We start from the raw sequence: 19,046 nt of genomic DNA on the forward strand, positions 1-19,046 counted from the left end.
GTGTTTTGGGAGGAACTACAATTAGCAACATTAAGTCAGATTGTGAAGTTTGGGAGAGGAGCAGGTGGTAAGAGAGAAGATTCTAGAGGAAGGGAAGGTCCAGATTTGGAAGTGTTTTGCATGACCGGTTAAAGAGCTTGAATTTAGCATTGGGAATAGGAGTTAGTACAGAGTTTGAAGACAGAAAGAGATGCGATTTGATTTGCATTTTAGAAAAATCACTTTGGGCAGGTGTGTGAATGATGAATTAGAAAGGTGTGATCATGGAGACCTGGAAACCAATTAGGAGGCAGTAGTCCAAGTGAGAGATAATGAGGCCTGAACAAGGGGAAACTGTTGGGAATGGAGGGAAGCAAGATGAATCCAAGATACTTGGGAAGTAAGATGAAGAGCAGGGGGAAGGAGAGAACTTGCTGGGATTTGTACCCAAGGCTGCTTGGCTTTTTAGCTTCATTCCATTATGCCACAGGTATTGGTAATTGAGTGTAGTAGACTGGAGTGGCTAATGATGCCATTAACCACAACAGAGAATAAAGAAAGTAGCACAGGTTCTGGGGAAGGGGGGTGGTTAGTTTGTAGTGGAGGAAGGGTAATGAATTTAACTTAGTCCTTGTGGAGTATAAGACGTGTGTAGGCCATTCATGTGAAGAGGAACAGAAGGCAGTCAAATATATGGATCTAGAGTTTGGAGTAGAGGGAAGGGCTGGAGATATAGATTTGGGAGTCTTTAGGGTAACTATGAAGTTAGGGAAATGGTTGAGATATGGAAGCCTCGCCAAAGATCTCGACATAGTTAATAACTATCTTTGGCCTTCAGTTTTACCATGTAAATGTACTCAGATTGGGCCCTATAAAAGTTTATTCGTTTATTCAGCCTCTTATTCAATGCACAGCCTGCCGTTTCATACCCTTTGCAATAGGTGGCGCTGACGCCCGGCAGGGAGAAGGCGGCAGCATAGGTTGGGCTCGGGGGCGATGGGCCGGTGCGCGGAGGTGGCGACGCTCTAGCCCAGAACCGGGTATTCGGTGGCTTGGCTGGGTCTTCCCTGGGACTGGGGTCAGGCGGAGAAGCTCTGGCCGCGGGAAGCGCATGCGTAACCGGGTCCCCAAACATGGAGTCGTGTAGCCCAGGTCTTACCTGAATCAGGTAGGAAACAGGCGGGGAAGGAGTGACCCTCCACCTTTAGCCTCCTAGCCCAGCGGATGACTGGGCATGGGCACACTCGGGGTATGTGGCTAGTGTGCGTGGACTACACCAATCCTGGGGCCAAGCTTTGAGTGATAGTGGCCCGGGAGGCCGTGAGGACCGGCTGGGGCGTGCCGGATTACGCGGAGGTTGGTGGGTGGCCGCACGAGGTGTGCGCTCCACTCGAGGGCCACGCGGGCGAGGTGCTCGGTCATCGTCTCCTAGAACCTCGCGGTCGGACGAGAACACAGAAGTCCCCTAACCCTCGCCCGAGGCTTGACTCCCCACAGAGCGTTTAGTCAGTCAGTCGGCTTGACCATCCCTCCAGGAAATCGGGTCTCGAGTTCCCGGGAGGCTGCGCCTTCCCGCTTCGGGACCTCATTGGCGGTTGGGAAGGTCGCAGCCACACGGGCCTGGGCGAATGTTGGGGGCACGGGGACGCGGCCACCCGGCGCCGGTGGGGAGGGGGTGTAGTTTTCGCTGGGAGTTGGAGCAGCGAGTGCGGGGCTGTGCAGAGCGAGTGCTTAGTAACCGGCTGGGGACCAAGCGCTGCGGTAGTAGCGGGGGTGGGGGCCCTGGAGGGCACGGTGGGGGAGGACAGCTGAAGGTTTGCGGTGGTGATAGCAATCGAGGAAAAGCAAAACACCTGCTTCTGGGTTGACTCATCCAGGCTGGGGGGATAATTTAATGTGGAATGTAGTTAAAAAAAAAAAATGAATTGTGTGCCGTAGCCCTTTCTTCCCCAGGCAGCTAGGAAATTGCTTGTCTGTCCGAAAGAAAGCTGTTTTCCTTAGAGGACTGTGATGAGCATCAGATGAGATAATATACATGAAAGGGTAAAGAGCTATAAAAATGCAAGATATTTTATTTCAAATCCTTCAACCTATTTATGTGTGAGTGTATAAGATGTATTCCAGGTGTGGAACAGCAGAATAGTACCAGACTTGGGATTATGGGATGTGCCCAGTAATGCAAAGGGTGTGTAAAGATACTTTAGGGGTGCTCAGTAATACTGTAATCTCTAGAAACAGTCTCTTAGGTTTATCTTATCTGGTTAATGGGTTATTCAGCTCCCTTGCTTCTCTCCTCTCCCACTTATCTTTTGAACTTTTTTCAGCCAAAGATTTTTACCCAAAAACGAGCCTGAAGAGGAAGGAAGACACCAGTCGCCTTTTGGATATAGGGGTTAAATTTGATTGAGAGGGAGGTTGATGTGATTGTATGCATAATTTCTTCAATTTGTCTTGCCCTCAGCATGAAATAGCATGTTGTACAAAGAGCTCTGGGTTGAGGGACACCCAGGAAAGATCTTGTTGTGGATCTGACCTTTCAGGGAGGGGTCACCCTGGCCAAGTTCCAATGCCTCTCTGAGCCTTAGTTTCTGTCAGATGGGAAAAGACCTTAAAGGTCATTCATGCATTTATCCAGACCTTGCATACCTGCTGCAGGGCTACCCAACCCCTAGAGACAGCCAACTTGTCACGTCCCCAAATGGCTGAGCTACCCAGTCTCTAGACAACCCTGTTGGAAAATTCTTTATGTTGAATTGACATCTGTTTCTCTACAATTTGCACTCATTGGAGCCATACAGAATAAAATGTCTAATGCTGCTTCCACAAATATTTGAGGACTGCTAACACATTTCCCTTCTTCCACTCACTCCACAAGGGTTCTTTTCTTCCAACTAAACATGCCCGGTTATTTTAAACAGGGAGGCAGTGTGGGGTAGTGGAAAGAACGCCAGCTTTGGAGCCAGACGCATCTGCGCTCAGTTCCCAGTCCCTTCACATACTAACAGTGCTCTGAGCTGCTGTATCTTTCTCTGAAAAATACGGATGAAAGTACTCATCTAGCGAGTTATTATGAGAATTAGGGATAAATTGGGTGAAGATCCATGCTATAGTATGAGCTTAAAATATGACAGCTGTTACACCTTCAGTGACATAATTTGCAATGCATTTTAGTCGGTCTTCTCTGAACAAATTCCTGTTTATGTGTCTCTTAATATCTGCTGTGCAGAACAAAATAAAACACTTTCTTACTAGCAGAATAGAGCAGGATTAGCTCATTCTGGGTGCTTCTCTAATTACAGTCTACAGTCTACAGTGGTTTTTTTTTGGAGCCATATCACATTGACTCACTGACAACTAAAATCCTGACTCGCTTTATGTGCTGCTGTTCAGTCAAGTTTCCCCCATCTTGGACTTCTTTAGCTTATTTGAATCGATAATTATGGCTCTTGCAAGTGGCAGCCCCAGTTCTGTCCTGTTGTCTCCATAAATATCCTTGTTGTCATATTATGGGTCTCAAACTGGGGTTCAAAAAAAAATGATTATTGAACCCACAGTACCAGCCCTGCTGATCTCACCACTGTTGCACATCAGCAAGCTAATAAATGCTGAGCTTTCTACCCTCATCTTTGCACCTTTGCATCTTTTTATGTGGGACTGTCTGAGAATTGGAATGTGACAGGAATGTATGATAAGCTACGGGTTGAGGGAATGCTGCTGCCTGTGATGTCGGTCAAGTGTGGTGTTTGTATCCAAGAAATGAAAGGATGCACTGAGAACCAGCCAGAGGCAGCCTTTGGATTTATGTACGGCTACATGTTTTCTCAGGCACTCCAAATGTTTTATACCTTGGGCCAGATTCTCCCCTGGTGGAGGAAGCTTCTCTCTGTAAGTCAGGCACGGTTAAAAAACTCATTAACTGTTTGGCTTCTGGGGCATTCTCTAGCATTCTCTCCCGGCTTTAGCCAAGCTGATCTCTGTTAGTATCCTCTGCGTTTTCCAGACTCCTTGCCTCTGTGCTGGGAGGTTCTTCCAAACAGGAATGCTTCCTTCGCCTAAACGAGTTACGGGTTTGAAGTCCTTCTCAACCTTGAGCCCTCCTTTTCCAAGGAGGTTTCTCCTAGCACTCTGTCCGGGAGGGTTTGTCTTGAGCATCAGACTTAGAATTCCCGTTGTCTTCAAGTGCTTCCCTTGGTCCCCTCTGCCGCCCCCACCCCCCAGCAGTCTCCCCTCCTGTCTACCTACTTGTTCCATGTGGGTGGACATGTTCCATGCCTTTCAGAATAAGATCCTTTGTGAGCACTCAGTCCATTAAATACAAAATTGCCTTCGTCTCGGATGCTGGTGCTTCTGGTATGGTGAGAATGAAAGTGCGGAATTGTTTGTAGGACTTATAGGTTCCATTGACAGTAAATACGAAAAACTATAATGCCAAGTTTGTTATATATTGTTGTCTTAGTTAAAATAGGAAAGTCTTTATTCTGTTGAAAGGACGGATTTAAATTTTGTTGAGTAATTATTTCAGTCCTTAAAAGGTGGTGGTTCGTTAAAATAGGTAATCTTCCACTTGTTAAGGGGAGTAATTTAAATTTCATTCAGTAACCAATTTAGGCCACAGAGGGTTTAAATCCATCGGTGGCTCCTCATTTTCTTCGGGACAAATTGTAAACTCCTTAGGTTGAAATACTCTTTCTAGCCTAATTTTTTTTCTACCAGCGCCACGGCCCAAAGGACTTGGAGTTTTCCCCAAAGGCTGTGCGGTCCTGCGCCTCCGGTGCTTTGCGAATGCCGTCCCCTCTGGTTGGAATGCTCTTTGTCTCTGGTAAATGTCTATTCATCATTCAAGACAACCCTTTCCCCCCTCCCCTTAATTACTTCCTCCCCTGTGCGCCCTCAAATTCTTGTACTTATTCATGCAGTATTTATTAAGAGTCTGCTTTGTGGCCAGCGCCGTTGCAGGCTCTGGGGATTCAAAAGGTGAATAATACTTGGGCTCGGGCTTTGAGGGGCTTGCATGTTAGGGGGAGGGGGCCAACCTGTCACAAAACGCTGATAGGAAATTAAAGGGAAAATTTAAGCACCGTCAGTTCTTGTGTGTCATCCTCACCGGATGGACGGCAGCTCGCTTTGGGGGCAGGGGCCATTCCTCCTTCGTCTTTGCACCCCTGGCTCTTAGCGCTCTGGAGGTGCTAAATTAAGCATTGGTTTCATGAACCTCGGAATTGACACCAGTAGAGGTGTACCCTGGACTGCGCCACACGTTTTGGTGACACGCTCATAGATGGCGGTTTCTCCTATGTCTGACTGGTGGCCCTCAGCTCCCTGGCACACTGTGAGGTACCGGGTGGGCTCGGCTGGCCCGGCCTTTCGCCCAGATGTTCGGAATCTTGCTCGCCCGCGCTCTGGGTAGCTGAGTGGCGGGGAGGCCTGGGCGGGCACGAGTGGAAGAGAGGCCTGCAGCGCCCCTGCTGGAGGGAGCCGGCACCGCTCGGGCCGCCTGGCTCGCTCGCAGCCCACGCGTTTGTCAGGAATTCAATTTACAGCCAGAAAACGAACAGACACTGATTCTCTACACTTTTCTCTTCAAAGGCGTGATAGATGTCTTTTAAAGGATTGTGGATGAAGAAAAAAATCCTTCCCTCTTTTCCGTACCACTGGGGCCCTCGCATTGTGATTCAGTCTTAAATAAATGCATAAACAAAGGGAGCTTTAGACTCATAATTCGGCCGATCATTCTTTCCGGCACAGGACGGGCTAGTGCCGGGAGTGGGTGCCGCGGGAGGGCTGCGGCGGGCCTCCGGCACGCCGACCACGTCGCGCTGCCGCAGAGGAAACGTGCCCAGCGCCGCGGCGGTGGCTGACCGAGAGAGCCCAGACTTGCCGCAAGTTTTGCCCCGTTTTTTGCTCTCGAGCGGCCGTCCCTTGAATCAGCCGATTAGCTCTGCGGTAGCCCAGCCGAGCTTGTCGTTCCCTAGCCACTCGGTTGTGCCCTTGGTGGGTACCTGTAGTTAGGGACCTAGGAGGTGTTGGGCGTTCAGGGACCGCTGCTTTGGCCCGGGCACTCGAGCGGGTCAGAGCCCCCGCCTCAGCGCGGATTGCGAGCGGGATGTGAGCCGGCGCCACAGCGGAAGCCCTGGTCCCACTGCATCTGAGGTCGAGGGGCCACCTCTGGGGCTGGGGTGGGGGGCCTATGGGTGGTCTCGGGGGAGGTGATGGAGTCTCAGGAAGTCTGTCGTCTCTTCCTGTAGTGTTAACTCGCCAGAGGAGGATTTTTGCTACAGAACCTGTGGTTCAGGGTAGGGGGCCGTGAGGGAGCAGCGGGGTGCTGGTGGGGGTCAATACCCCTGAAGGTGCCCTCCGAAGCAGCTGCTGTAGGAGGGGCGCCCCATCCTTGCGCCCTCAGCGGGGCTGCGGCGAAGGGGGTGGCTTCAGCGGGAGGGGCACTGCAGCGCGGTGGGCGGGCCAGGGGCGGGGCGCGGGTGGGCTCTAAAAGTCGGTGCCCACTCACTCTGCGCTGCCGCGGCCACCAGCACATCCCGGCGCATCACGGCGGGCGGCGCCTCCTCTGCGGCAACCGCGCCTTGCGCATTGCCGCAGCGCACGCCCCGGTGGCCGCTCGCTGCTTGCCGCGGCCGCGCCGCCCTCGCGGGCTGTGGGCTGCGCCCAGCTGCCGGCCGACCCTGCACCGCTGCGGGCGCTGCGGCGCGCCCTTTGCTCAGGGCCGGTGTGCAGGCGGCATGGGATAAGACGCCACCATGGTGCGCCGAGATCGCCTCCGCAGGTGGGTGCGTGGTGGGAGCGGGGGTGGGGGTAGCGTGTGTGACTGGCTTGCAGCCGTCGTCCCCAAATGGGGTGCGGGCCAGCGGGTGGGACTTTGTCCGTCCGAGCTGGGGCTGCCAGAGCGCGACTCCCGCAGTAGAGGGAAAATCTCCGGAGGGTGAAGGGTATGCATTCCTGTCCTCTGAGCCCGTTCTACCTGCTTGGAAGAGGATGTCTCGCCTGCACACAGTAGAATGTTCAGAACGCCTGATCTCCCTGATTTAGGATTTCTAGACCCTGGTATCTCTCTGATGCAATTTAGAATTTCTAGACCCTGGCGTCACCCCGTGCGGTTTAGAATTTCTAGACCCTGGTAGCGCCCTGGAGTGACTTAGGAATTTTAGACCCTGGTATTACTCTGATATGGTTTACAATTTTTTTTAGACCTCGGCATCACCCTGGCATGATTGAGGATTTTTAGACCCCGGCATCGCCTTGGTGCGATTGACGGTTTTTAGATCCTGGTGTCACCCTTGCGCGATTGAGGATTTTTAGATCCCAGTACCCCCTAGGTGTGAATTAGTATGTCTAGACCCGGTTTCACTTTGACGCGATTTAAGATTTTTAGACCCCGGTAACGCCTTGGCGCGATTAGGGTTTTTATATCCCAGCATCGCCTTGGCGCGGTTTAGGGTTTCTAGATCTGGATTTTGCCTTGGCGTGAATTAGGATTTTAACATCCGAATATCACCCTGACACGATTTAGGGTTTCTAGACCCCTGCATCGCCCTGGCGCGATTTAGAATTTTGAGACCCCGGTATTGCCCTGCGGTGATTTAGGATTTGAAGACCCTGGTGTCGCCGTGGCGTGAGTTACCGCATAGGTGTGACTAGAACTGGCAGTGTCTTATCACCGAGGCGTAAGTATTTTTGAGATTTCAGTAACAGGAAGCCAAGTGAGAATGATGTGACCAAACTCATAATATTACACATGAATTATTTGCATTGGTTTACAAAATAGTTCATAGTCTCACCGCGATGCTGTGAAGTGGGCAGGTTTGGTGGTATTAAATGTGTGTATTTTTCCTATTTACAAGACGAAGAAATAAAGGCTCGGAAAGGTTCATTAATTTCTGGAAGGTTTGTTACTGGGGTTTGCTGAATTTGTACTCTTGATTCTTGGCTCATCAAAGAATGGAGATTTGGGTCAAAAAATGTTTAATCTATTTTGCCTACTGACTGCCTGATTGCTTACGTACTAAAAATCCTAAAATGTTGTTGGGGGCATTTTTACTGAAGTAATTAAGACAGAAAGCGGCTTTCTGAGGGGTTGCGTCTTCGCTTTCTTAGCGTAAAAGAGAAGAAAGAGGTGCGGGGTGAGGGTGTCCCGAGCGGAGAGTGTCAGTCCTTTCCCTCACCGCCCTGCATGGTGGGCGGCGGCGGGGCGGGGGAGCCTCTCCTGCTCAGCTCCTCTTGTATGCCCTCCCCGGCTCTCTGCTGAGTCACTGCAGATACTCGGCTGCTGGAACCCGTCAATGAATGAGATGAGAAGTATGGGGATCAGGAGTGATGAAATGCGCAGGTGAAAATGTATACGCTTAAGTCCAGGACAGGTAGCGCTTAGAAATGATCATCTAAACCTGATCCTTTTTGTCATCTCACCTTTTCAGGAGATAATGGGAGGTAGCCTACTACTACTGTGGGGGGTGGATATTGTGATATAATGGTCATGTTCCGGGCATTTTTTCTAATCATTTCTTAATCTTTAATCTTTCTACCTTGGAAGGTAGAACCAAATCACTGGGTCTGTTTTATGGATATGCACTTCAGAGGGGGGAAGAAAAAAAAAGACCGCCCTGGTGACACCTTAAAAATAGTCAAAAGAGCTGAGATTCTCTGTGGATGTGAAACTACAGGCTCTTATTTTTTGAAAAAAACTCTAAAATAAATAAATATCTTGTGAGTTGGATTAGTTTGTTAGAGATTGTGGCCAGATTACAGGTAATATGGTAGAAGGATACAGGCACAAAGACATTTCCACCAGGGCTTTCACAATTAATTCCCCTTATTTATAGTTCTGTGTTCTTGACAATTCTTATTTTAGTTTTAGACGGTATTTCCATTCTGGCTGTTTTTAAGAGAATTTCCATTCTACTGATGGTTCTTTCCCTGGTGGCCATCAGGAGTCATAAGCTAGAAACAGAGGGAACTGTTTCTAATTCCTGTTTAGCACTTCTTGTCATTGTGGATGAATTGATCTGGACCTTCGAAGTCCTGGGCATGGGAAAGTTGGGTGTGCAAATCAGTGCTTTCCTCCCCAAAACAAAATCAGTTCTCAGATGCTCTGCTCCTCTTTTTGGGGGGATGGGAAGGAAGGGGCATCCTAAGAAATTAAATAAATGGGGGAGCTTCCTCAAGAGTCTGCTAAGAAAAGCAGAAATATAATCTGCTGCCCTGACCTCTCAAGAGATTAGATATTCAGGGTCATGATAAAGCTGCTTACGTTGGAATATACAGGGCACCTGTCTTCTTACTTTCACAGACTCTTTACCCTGAGCAGTCTCTCAGCACAAATCCAGATAGTAGTAGCAAACTGGGCTTCACTCGAGTCAGAGGGTTGGTAAATATTAGAAAATCAAGAGCAGCTCTCTGCTTTAGGACATGTGATGTTCCTACTTTTTTTTTTAAACAAACATTAGTTTAATATATATATATATATACGTAAAACATTTTACCGGTGCGGGGCTGGTGGGTACATGGTAGAGCTTTTAGAGTAAATATGAAGGGAACCCTCCCTCCCCCCAGGAAGCCTTGATAAAAGACAATGAAGTTACTTAAGTAATTTATCTTCCTTTTACTTTATATAAAACCTCTACAGCAGGTCTTGGGAAGAGCACAAGGGAGGGGCTGTGGGGTTAAAGTGGGATGAAGTTGAGGGGGAAGATTACATATGAAAATAGTATATTTTTTTCCTTAAAATTAGAATGATGAGCAAATATGGTGATTGCCATAGCAGGCAGAGTACGCTTACATTCTTGGTAAATTTTCTGCCATGGTTGACATGGAAGACAGGATAGTCCCCACATGGTACAGAAATTCCCCACCCTGTTTTACCAGTTTGGGGCTTGTGTTAGAATCGTGTACAATGTCACCCAACTGCTTACCCCGGGTTTCTGATTTCCCTACAGGATGAGGGAGTGGTGGGTCCAGGTGGGGCTGTTGGCTGTGCCCCTGCTTGCAGCCTATCTGCACATCCCGCCCCCCCAGCTTTCCCCTGCTCTTCACTCATGGAAGTCATCAGGCAAATTTTTTACCTACAAGGGACTGCGTATCTTCTACCAAGGTAAGAACAGGGCTCTTGAAACACTCTGCACGTAGAGGTCCCGTGGGTCCCTCTGAGGTACTTATTTTGCATCCATTGGTCTCTGTTGCCCCTCAGTGATGGAGGGGAAAACCCTCTTTTTCTGTGTAGTGTCCATTTGAAGGAATGGACTAATTCCCCTCATTAATTTGATAGCAGGGAAACTCAAAGAAAATTGCTGGGAGGGTGAGGGTGGTGGAATGGAGATTCCAATGTCCATAGACTGACTTGTTAGTATAATTTATTTATTTTTTCTGATTTTGACTTTTTTTTAACATCTTTATTGGAGTATAATTGCTTTACAGTGGTGTGTTAGTTTCTGCTGTATAACAAAGTGAATCATCTATACATATACATATATCCCCATTACCTCCTCCCTCTTGCGTCTCCCTCCCACCCTCCCTATCCCACCCCTCTAGGTGGTCACAAAGCACCGAGCTGATCTCCCTGTGCTATGCAGCTGCTTCCCACTAGCTATCTATTTTACATTTGGTAGTGTATATGTGACCAGTATAATTTACTTTGTAGCCTGATTTGCAGTGATAGATAGTACTGGCTTTCTTTTGTGAGCGCCCCTAGTGTCAGATAATATAAACAACATCCATAGATACAGCTGCCATTGGTTCTGTTCCCCCATCCCTGATTTCATTTTATTGTTTCTATAAAGATTATTTGTTATATGTATAACTAAATGTGATTTAAGTCTTATACCTTTGTCTAAGTTAATTTGCTAATAATTATTATGACTGCTACTTACCAATTAATTACCTTATGCTAGGCATTGAATTATGTTTTCAACCTTCATAATTTCGTTTAATCTTTACAACAGTACTTGGAAAGGTGCTGTTCACTTCATTTTATAGGTAAAGGGAATGAGAAACAAGATTGGAAAAGACTGCTTTTGGGCGGGGGTCAAGAGCAATAACGAAAAATGTTTGTCATAAACCGTTTTTCATTATTGCTCCTGACCTCCTCTCATTCGCTATATTCAACTAAAAGTAAGTATATAATTTTCTTTATGTTGGTCACTTAGGTTGTTTCTAGTTTTCCAATGTTTTAAATAATGTTAAAGGGAAATCTCCATGTATGTGTTAATTTTTTCCTTATTTTTTCAAATAGTACTTCGTGTAAATGAAATGATTTATTTGCATGGATTCTCAAGAATAAGACTCCTAGGCTAAAGTATATACAATTTTTCATTGCTTCTAACTAAATTATTTTTGTAAATCTTATTATCAAATTCTCATGCCAGTGGCAGTATATGAATGTATCAGTTTTAATCTAATACTATTTTTTATTAGCAAGGCTACTTACTGTTTAAATATTTGGCTAATTTAAAAGATGTTTATACATTAAAAAATGTTCATGTTTATTAGCCTTTTCTTATAGTTGCTAGAATTTTGCAATAGTTGAGCATTATGCTTTTAATATTCAGTTGAGTCTCCTCTGCGGGAAATAAAATTGTCGGACAAATGGCATAAACTGAGGCACCCACTGGGTTGAGGAAGGGAATTTTTGTGAGGCCATTAATAATAAGGTACAAAGAACTTGTAGTTATTAAGTTGTGACTGTATACTTTTAACTGTGAAGCTTTACTTTTTACTGTGGAAAAGCAATTTACATATTAATGACACAGAATAAAGGGAGAAATGAGGAAATACTTCTTAAAAATCTAGGTGAAAGTAAGCAGTCTGCCGTCAAGTATTTTCATATAAAGTGAGCTATTTACGTTTATAAAAAATTGAAGTATAGTTGATCTACAATATTATATTAGTTCAGGTGTAGAACATTAGTGATTCAATATTTTAATAGATTATACTCCATTTAAAGTTATTATAAAATATTGGCTATATTTACAATTTTTAAATATACAGAATAAAAGAAAACAGATATCAAATGGCTATTCTTACGTAAAGCAATAAGCTTCCATTTTAAAAAAAATCTATTATTTTAATTTCATTAATTTGGTCAAGGTTTCTTGTCCTTTATACCAGATTATTTAGTTTTTTCATATCTTCAGGGTTATTTTCTTAGGGCGTCGGCCTAACTGATCTCTCTCTTCCCAGACTCTGTGGGTGTGGTTGGAAGTCCAGAGATAGTTGTGCTTTTACACGGCTTTCCAACATCCAGCTATGACTGGTACAAGGTAAGGAAATCAGACTTCTGGATCCTACTATGCCTTTAAAAATCCAAAATCGAGGACTTTGTTGTCAGCACTGGAAGACTTGCATATTTGAGTTGCTTAATAAAATAGGGTTAAATGCAGAACTGTTGCTCATTTACTGTAAGGGAGTAAAAAGGTCTTTGGCAATCTGGGAGCGATCATTGCCAAGTTAAAAAATGTTGGAGTTCCTCCCTCAATGGAGATTAATTATAAGGAGTAAAGCACTTTCCAGGAGGATCATTTGTGGGCCTGTGGTGGTTTCATAAGATTTTCCCTTTATCGAAGTCTTTTTATTAAGCTGAGATAGGGATGAAACTCCTTTGCTGCTGTAGGTTGGAGAAGAGGAGGGGCAGGATTAGAAAGACCAAACCATCCCTTTCCTTCTTGTAGATTTGGGAAGGTCTGACCCTCAGGTTTCATCGAGTGATTGCCCTTGATTTCCTAGGCTTTGGCTTCAGTGACAAACCGGTAAGCAGCATCTAGATGGGGCAGTGTTGCGGGATGGGGGTAGGCAAGGATGGAGGGGTAAGGCTGGCAGACACACCTGCACCCTTGACTTCACCCTGTGTATCTTGGCTCTCCTTTCCCTAGAGACCACATCACTATTCCATATTCGAGCAGGCCAGCATCGTGGAAGCTCTTCTGCGGCATCTGGGGCTCCAGAACCGTAGGATCAACCTGTTGTCTCACGACTATGGGGATATCGTTGCTCAGGAGCTGCTCTATAGGTCAGTGAAGCTATGACTTGTGTACGATTCACAGGTTTCACTCGTTTAAGATGAGAGAAGTACATTGTTCTGGGTTCTTTCTGGCCCTTTTCCCTCTTGGGAGTTTGTCTTCAGCTGCTCAGTAAGCTATGTGTTTCCCTCCCCATCTCTAGGTTCAAGCAGAATCGATCTGGTCGGCTTACCATCAAGAGTCTCTGTCTGTCGAATGGAGGTAACTGCCTTGGAGGCGGGTGGAAAGTGAGGTGTAGCCTAGAGGGCCACATTTAGATACGGCAGTGACGTCTAAATGGTAACCTGATGGTACTGCAAACAGACCCAAGCAAAGTAGTGGATCTTTACCTCTTTCATGCCATGAACCACTTTGTGGCCTGATGAGATTTACTGACGCTTTCTCAGAGGAATATTTTTAAATACAGAAAATAAAGTAAGATTACAAAGGAAACGGATTATCTTGACATAAGTTAATAAAAAGCTGTGTTATAGTAAGATGTGCTTTTTAAAATGTATTTAATGCATTTTCCAGCAAGATCTTGTGGTGTGTCTGGTAACAACTGTGATTAGAAGTAGTGGGGAGTGCAGATGATATTTCGCAATCTCTGCAACAACTGCAGTGGGTTCTGCAGACATTTGAGATGAAGCCACAGGTGCTTCTACTACTACTGTGGTTTGTGTCATAAACTCTCAATTCACAGTAGTGCCAAGTTTCAGTTGGAAATTAGTGAGCCCTTGATTAGACCTTTTGGAGATGTTTCTTGTTCTTTGCCTGCCATTGAGCCTGGCTTGTAAATCCATGAATAGCAAGGTGCCCCCCGAATACCTTAGAATACCTTAAGGGCAGATTGGGGGAGGAGTCTGTTTGTCCCTTTATCAGTAATGCTCATGGCTTTCTCCCGTTGACTCTGGAAAAAAATGGAAACGGAAAAGCTCTAGGTGCTTTGAAGCATCTACACTTCTGAAAAATCTCTGGTTTCCTTTGCAGCCCGAATAGTTAACAACATTATGTATTCTGAGGAATGGGTGGAAACGCTAAGGGGAGCCAGAGTCTAGTCATCAGCGGTGTGGATGACCATGACATATTTTTCCCTTCTCTCTACAGTGGGGAAAGTGATCCCAGTGGGATAGAGTTTGACCTGGTAAACACAGAATTCCCTGGATAAATAATAAATGACAGTACTAAGTTTTTATTTGTAGTTTGGTTTTTGGCAGTAAAAGCCCTCAACGTGACTAATAGGCTGAATTGTCTCCGATAATGGGCCTATGTTTGGCCTAAGATTGTTGGTAAATAACTACCTTAAGTCTCTTCTCCTACAGGTATATTTCCTGAGACTCACCGTCCTCTCCTTCTCCAAAAGGTTGGTTACTCCACTGACTAGATCTTTAGTTTTTAAGGTTTATACTGATATAAATAATGCTGGTATCTTTATAACGGCCATACCTGCTCTCAAGGGCTGTAGTTAAAATCTGTTTCATCATGAACTCATGTTAATGAAGTTAATTTTTTCCTTAATAAAGGAAAAATAAAGCAGTAGAAGTGACCCCTAGATAAATAAAGGCTTATTTCTGAGAATGAGAGCAACAAATATTTGGAGAAGTACAGCTATCTAAAGAGTTGTGTCATTAGCATGATGTTTGAACAAACTGGGATCCTAGTCTAAAGTTGAATATATCAGTTAAAAGTCTTCGGGATTTAGGGAAGCGTAGAATGTAATCTTAAAGGGAATTAGAAATAGGTTTGTTTTCTATGGGAGAAGAATGTGGGTAAGTAAAACAAGAAACTAAAAGCCAGTAGATTTGGCTAAAGTCCTTTTTTAGTTCCTAGTATAAAACCTTTTATCCTGGATAGTTGTTTTCTTTCTTTGGACTCTTCGATTTTTACTTTCACACCTATAGCTTCTCAAAGATGGAGGCATGCTGTCACCCATCCTCACGCGACTGATGAACTTCTTCGTATTCTCTCGAGGGTAAGTCATTGTCAAACACTGATTCACTTCAGCATGGGAGCAATGTAGTGAAAAGTTGCTGCCATTAAAGTTCTGGGCCAAATCTTAGGGTTTGACCCTTTAAAGTAAAGATGTTGACCACTGCCAGGCAAGTAGTAGAAGGAATTCATAAACCAGTCAAGGGTCAGACATACATGACCTGAGGTTCCAATCATACTTGATGTACTGAGTTCTTCTCACACTTACCTTTCTGCTTTTTTGGACTCGTTCAGTCTCACCCCGGTCTTTGGGCCATACACCCGACCCTCTGAGAGTGAACTGTGGGACATGTGGGCAGGGATACGCAACAATGACGGGAACTTGGTTATTGACAGGTAAGAAATAACCCTTTGCTTTGGTTTCCAGAGACACTTCTTTTGGGAAGTGGGGAAAGATGTGGGATTGTGTGTTCTGTTCCTTGCTTTCATAACCACAAGGAGAGTGGTTATGACCTATGAGGCAAACCAAAAAGTCATGCTCTGTACTTTCTAAGAAGAAAGAAATAGAGAATAGAGTGAGCTCTGAGCCTAAGCCATTTGGCACCATAAGTTTGGATAAACAGCTGCAAATTCTAATGCTAATTTAGTCTGTAACTGACTGACTGGCAAATCGTCTTTGGACCTTTCGTCAATAGTAAATGTTTCAAAATGTCTAATCATAATTCTGAAAGGTGCTTAATGCCTCTCTCAAAGTACAGATTGTTTCCTTTTTCATATCTTTTCTGTAGCAACAGGGACTGAGAAGGGAGGTTTCTCTGTCTTGTACAAAGAATCCCCATGCCTTGGTTCAAATGAGAATGTAGCCACTTTCGCAGAGGGACCTAGAGATAGTGTATCCAGAACTACTTGGGGTAAAAGGCCCTGTCTCTTTGCCAGCTGGGTCAGTGTAGCTTCCAGTGTGTTAACTGGTGGCTCTGCTGGGAACTGTGAGGTCGAGGGAGCCATTGCTCCCTAAGGAATGGGACCCTTGAAGATTCATTTTAATATAAAAAACTGAAAAACAAAGCCCTCTTGTAAAATTCCCTTGTGCTTTCAAGAAACTAAATACCATTTCTAAGAGGTGATATTTGAAGTTCACAAAAATAATTGTCCTGGAGTTGGCAGGCAGAATAATTAGAATACATGAATCTGAGTTCTAAAATGTAGCTGTGACATCTTACACTGTAGGATGAGGACTCTGCCTCCATTTTATCTGTGGTCAGATGAAATGCAGAGGTTGGAGCTTTGTGCTCCTGAACTTCTACACAGAACTTTAGAAGTAGATACCAATTTAGAGATCATGTAGTTCAGTCTCTTGAAGATGAGGAAAGATGGGTGTGTTAGCAACAACTTTTGAGTCACAGAGCTTGTTAGTGGTGAAGCCAAAATCAGAACTCTAGACCCAGACTTTAGTCACATGTAATCCAAAGTAACTTCCAGCCTTCCTAGATTTCATTCCCTGCTTAATAAACACAAAGAACCATTAATTCTAACATCGATAGTAGGCGTGATCACTGCCATAGCTACATGGTGGTTGACTCTAGAGGGTAACGGAAACGGGTAGATTAAGTGGGCCATTCCCAGGAATGCCAAGTTGCTTCTGGATTAAGAAAACATATTGATCGTGTTCAGTAGGTTGTGTTCCTTGTGGTTCCTGTCAGGCCTTTGCATCCCCATAGCAAAAAAAAGTTTCTTGTTTTACTCTTGCTGACTTATCTGTCCTATAGTCTCTTGCAGTACATCAATCAAAGGAAGAAGTTTAGAAGACGCTGGGTGGGAGCTCTTGCCTCTGTATCTATTCCCAGTGAGTATTTCTATATTACCTCTTTTTTCTTTTTTTAAATAAAGTTTATCTTGGGCTGCGTTGGGTCTTAGTTGCAGCACACGGGCTTCTCGTTGCAGAGCACGGGCTCTAGGCATGCAGGCTTCAGTAGTTGTGGCACAAGGGCTCAGTAGTTGTGGCTTGCGGGCTCTAGAGCGCAGGCTCACTAGTTGTGGCGCACGGGCTTAGTTGCTCTGCAGCATGTGGGATCTTCCTGCACCAGGGCTCCAACCCGTGTCCCCTGCATTGGCAGGCGGATTCTTAACCACTGCGCCACCAGAGAAGTCCCTCTATATTACCTCTTGATAGGAAAACTGAGGGACTACGGGTTAAATAACTGCCGGACTTAGCAAAGATACAAGATAACTAGCTAAATTTGAATTTCAGATAAACAACAAACAAACACCTATTTAGGATAAGTATAGGCTATGCAGTATTTGAGATATACTAAAAAAAAAAAGTCATTATCTGAAGTTCAGATGTAACTGGCCATCCTTTATTTAATCTGGCAGCCAGTGACATGTGTTGAAGAGAAGTATATAAAACATTGAGATCCTGTTGCAAAGGGAGTTGGTGTCTCTGTCAGGAGTGAGAGTTAGACCAGTTTCTGTGCTGTGCATCGTCAGTAGCTGCCACATTCAATGCTGAATTGCTGGGACAGCAGGCTGTTTAGATTACTAATAAAGAGGCTATAGGTGGTCTCTGCTTATTTGTCTCTTCATTCTTACGGATTTAAAAAAGAAATTCAGTGCACTATCTCACACAGAGTAATTAGTGCTCAGGCTATCACTGGTTGATTTCAAATGTCAAGGGTCAACTGTAACTGAAGAGAGAGACTTAAAGAATGACAGTCTTCTGGATTTATAAAAATGGAATGTTGGAAGTGGGGCTTATTCCTTTTGGTCCAGGGCACAGAAGAGATGAAGGGACTGAATGGTTGTTTACAGGAGAAAAGGTCTCAAATGGACTGATTTTTAGGCTTGTTCCCATATGTTCCTTGTAACCTACTTATTGAAAGAAGCTAGGTTTTCTATTATAAAAAAAATTTAAAGAAAAAAAATTTTGTTTTTGAGGAGCAGTTAATTTTACAGTGGGAATAGAAAAATGGATGTGAGAGCTATTAATAATTCATTCCTCTTCCCTTTCCTAGTTCATTTTATCTATGGGCCACTGGATCCAGTGAATCCCTATCCAGAGTTTTTGGAGCTGTACAGGTGAGTCTCCCTCAGGGGTCTTTGTTTTCTTAGTACCTCATCCTGACAGTGGTGAACAGGATTGTCTGTTGAGGCAATCTAGCCTCTGTCTCTGACCTCACTGGCTGTTCATCTAGGAAACACATAATAGAGGATGAAATGGGGAATCTTACTCTCACATAATGTAAAGCTCAAGAAATTCAGTTATACATTCTCTTGGTTTATACAGTCTGTTTTCACTATCATGGTTACTACATGTTCCGAGATGTACAGGTAAGAAACAGCTATCACGTGAACCAAGGAATGGAAGTGGATATATTTTAAGAAGCGTTTGCTTTAGTCTGATTGTAAAGCCAACTCATTGGCCTCAGCTGAGGAGACTGCATGGGGAGAATGAACTGTGGGAAAGTGCCTTCGCAGGTTGTTCTCCTCTCTAGGTATTTATTTGGAAGGTGTCGGAATATGAGAGCTTGATTATGTCACCTAAAAATGTTCCATACCTTCACATGGCCTAGTAGAAACAACCCAGTAGTAAATAGCTTACATTTAATTTTAAACAAACATACCCTCTCTCATCTCCTCAGGTTAAGCAAGGTTTTTTGTTATCTTTACTTGGACAGTGAATTGCTGAATGGCCCACTTCTCCAAGGAGCTGGAAGTCATCCCGCTCTGACATGTGTTGTATATGTGTTATATTTTCACGTTGTTGTCTGTTGGAATATGAGCATTTAAAAACTAGTCTGTATACATCATAAATGGAATCGGCAAGTTTACCTGCCTAAGATAGATATCATTCCAAAGTAGAAGGTGAATAAGCTCTTTGTTGGTTCCTTCCAGTGTGGTATGTCCACAGGGGCGTTTACTAGGGCTGCCCACTGGCTTACATCCCTCCCCCTCCCTCCAGCCTCAAGTTCACCTACATGCTGTTCTCTTCCACTAGGAAAACGCTGCCGCGGTCCACAGTGTCGATTCTGGATGACCACATTAGCCACTATCCACAGCTAGAGGATCCCATGGGCTTCTTGAATGCATATATGGGCTTCATCAACTCCTTCTGAGCTGGAAAGAGTAGCTTCCCTGTATTAC

General features: G+C 44.9%; 1 protein-coding gene across 1 annotated transcript; it reads left to right on the forward strand.

Moving 5' to 3' along the window:
• Nucleotides 1-1,099: 1,099 nt before the first annotated feature.
• Nucleotides 1,100-19,029, forward strand: MEST (mesoderm specific transcript). Its single transcript, XM_082846017.1, has 12 exons — nucleotides 1,100-1,147; nucleotides 9,924-10,078; nucleotides 12,163-12,242; nucleotides 12,651-12,728; nucleotides 12,852-12,988; nucleotides 13,141-13,199; nucleotides 14,300-14,340; nucleotides 14,879-14,949; nucleotides 15,201-15,302; nucleotides 16,673-16,749; nucleotides 17,918-17,981; nucleotides 18,901-19,029. Exons 2-12 carry the CDS (start codon nucleotides 9,925-9,927, stop codon nucleotides 19,016-19,018), a joined length of 981 nt encoding a protein of 326 aa, XP_082702143.1. The 5' UTR covers nucleotides 1,100-1,147; nucleotide 9,924; the 3' UTR covers nucleotides 19,019-19,029.
• Nucleotides 19,030-19,046: the final 17 nt, after the last annotated feature.

Source organism: Leucopleurus acutus (assembly GCF_964270905.1).
Source record: "Leucopleurus acutus genome assembly, chromosome: 9".
NCBI classification, from domain to species: domain Eukaryota; kingdom Metazoa; phylum Chordata; class Mammalia; order Artiodactyla; family Delphinidae; genus Leucopleurus; species Leucopleurus acutus.

Coding starts and splice junctions, on each gene's coding strand:
- MEST (XM_082846017.1), top strand. CDS start 9,925: ATGAGGGAGTGGTGGGTCCAGGTGGGGCTGTTGGCTGTGCCCCTGCTT. Junction 10,079..12,162: donor ACTGCGTATCTTCTACCAAG/GTAAGAACAGGG, acceptor CTCTCTTCCCAG/ACTCTGTGGGTGTGGTTGGA. Junction 13,200..14,299: donor TCTCTGTCTGTCGAATGGAG/GTAACTGCCTTG, acceptor CTTCTCCTACAG/GTATATTTCCTGAGACTCAC.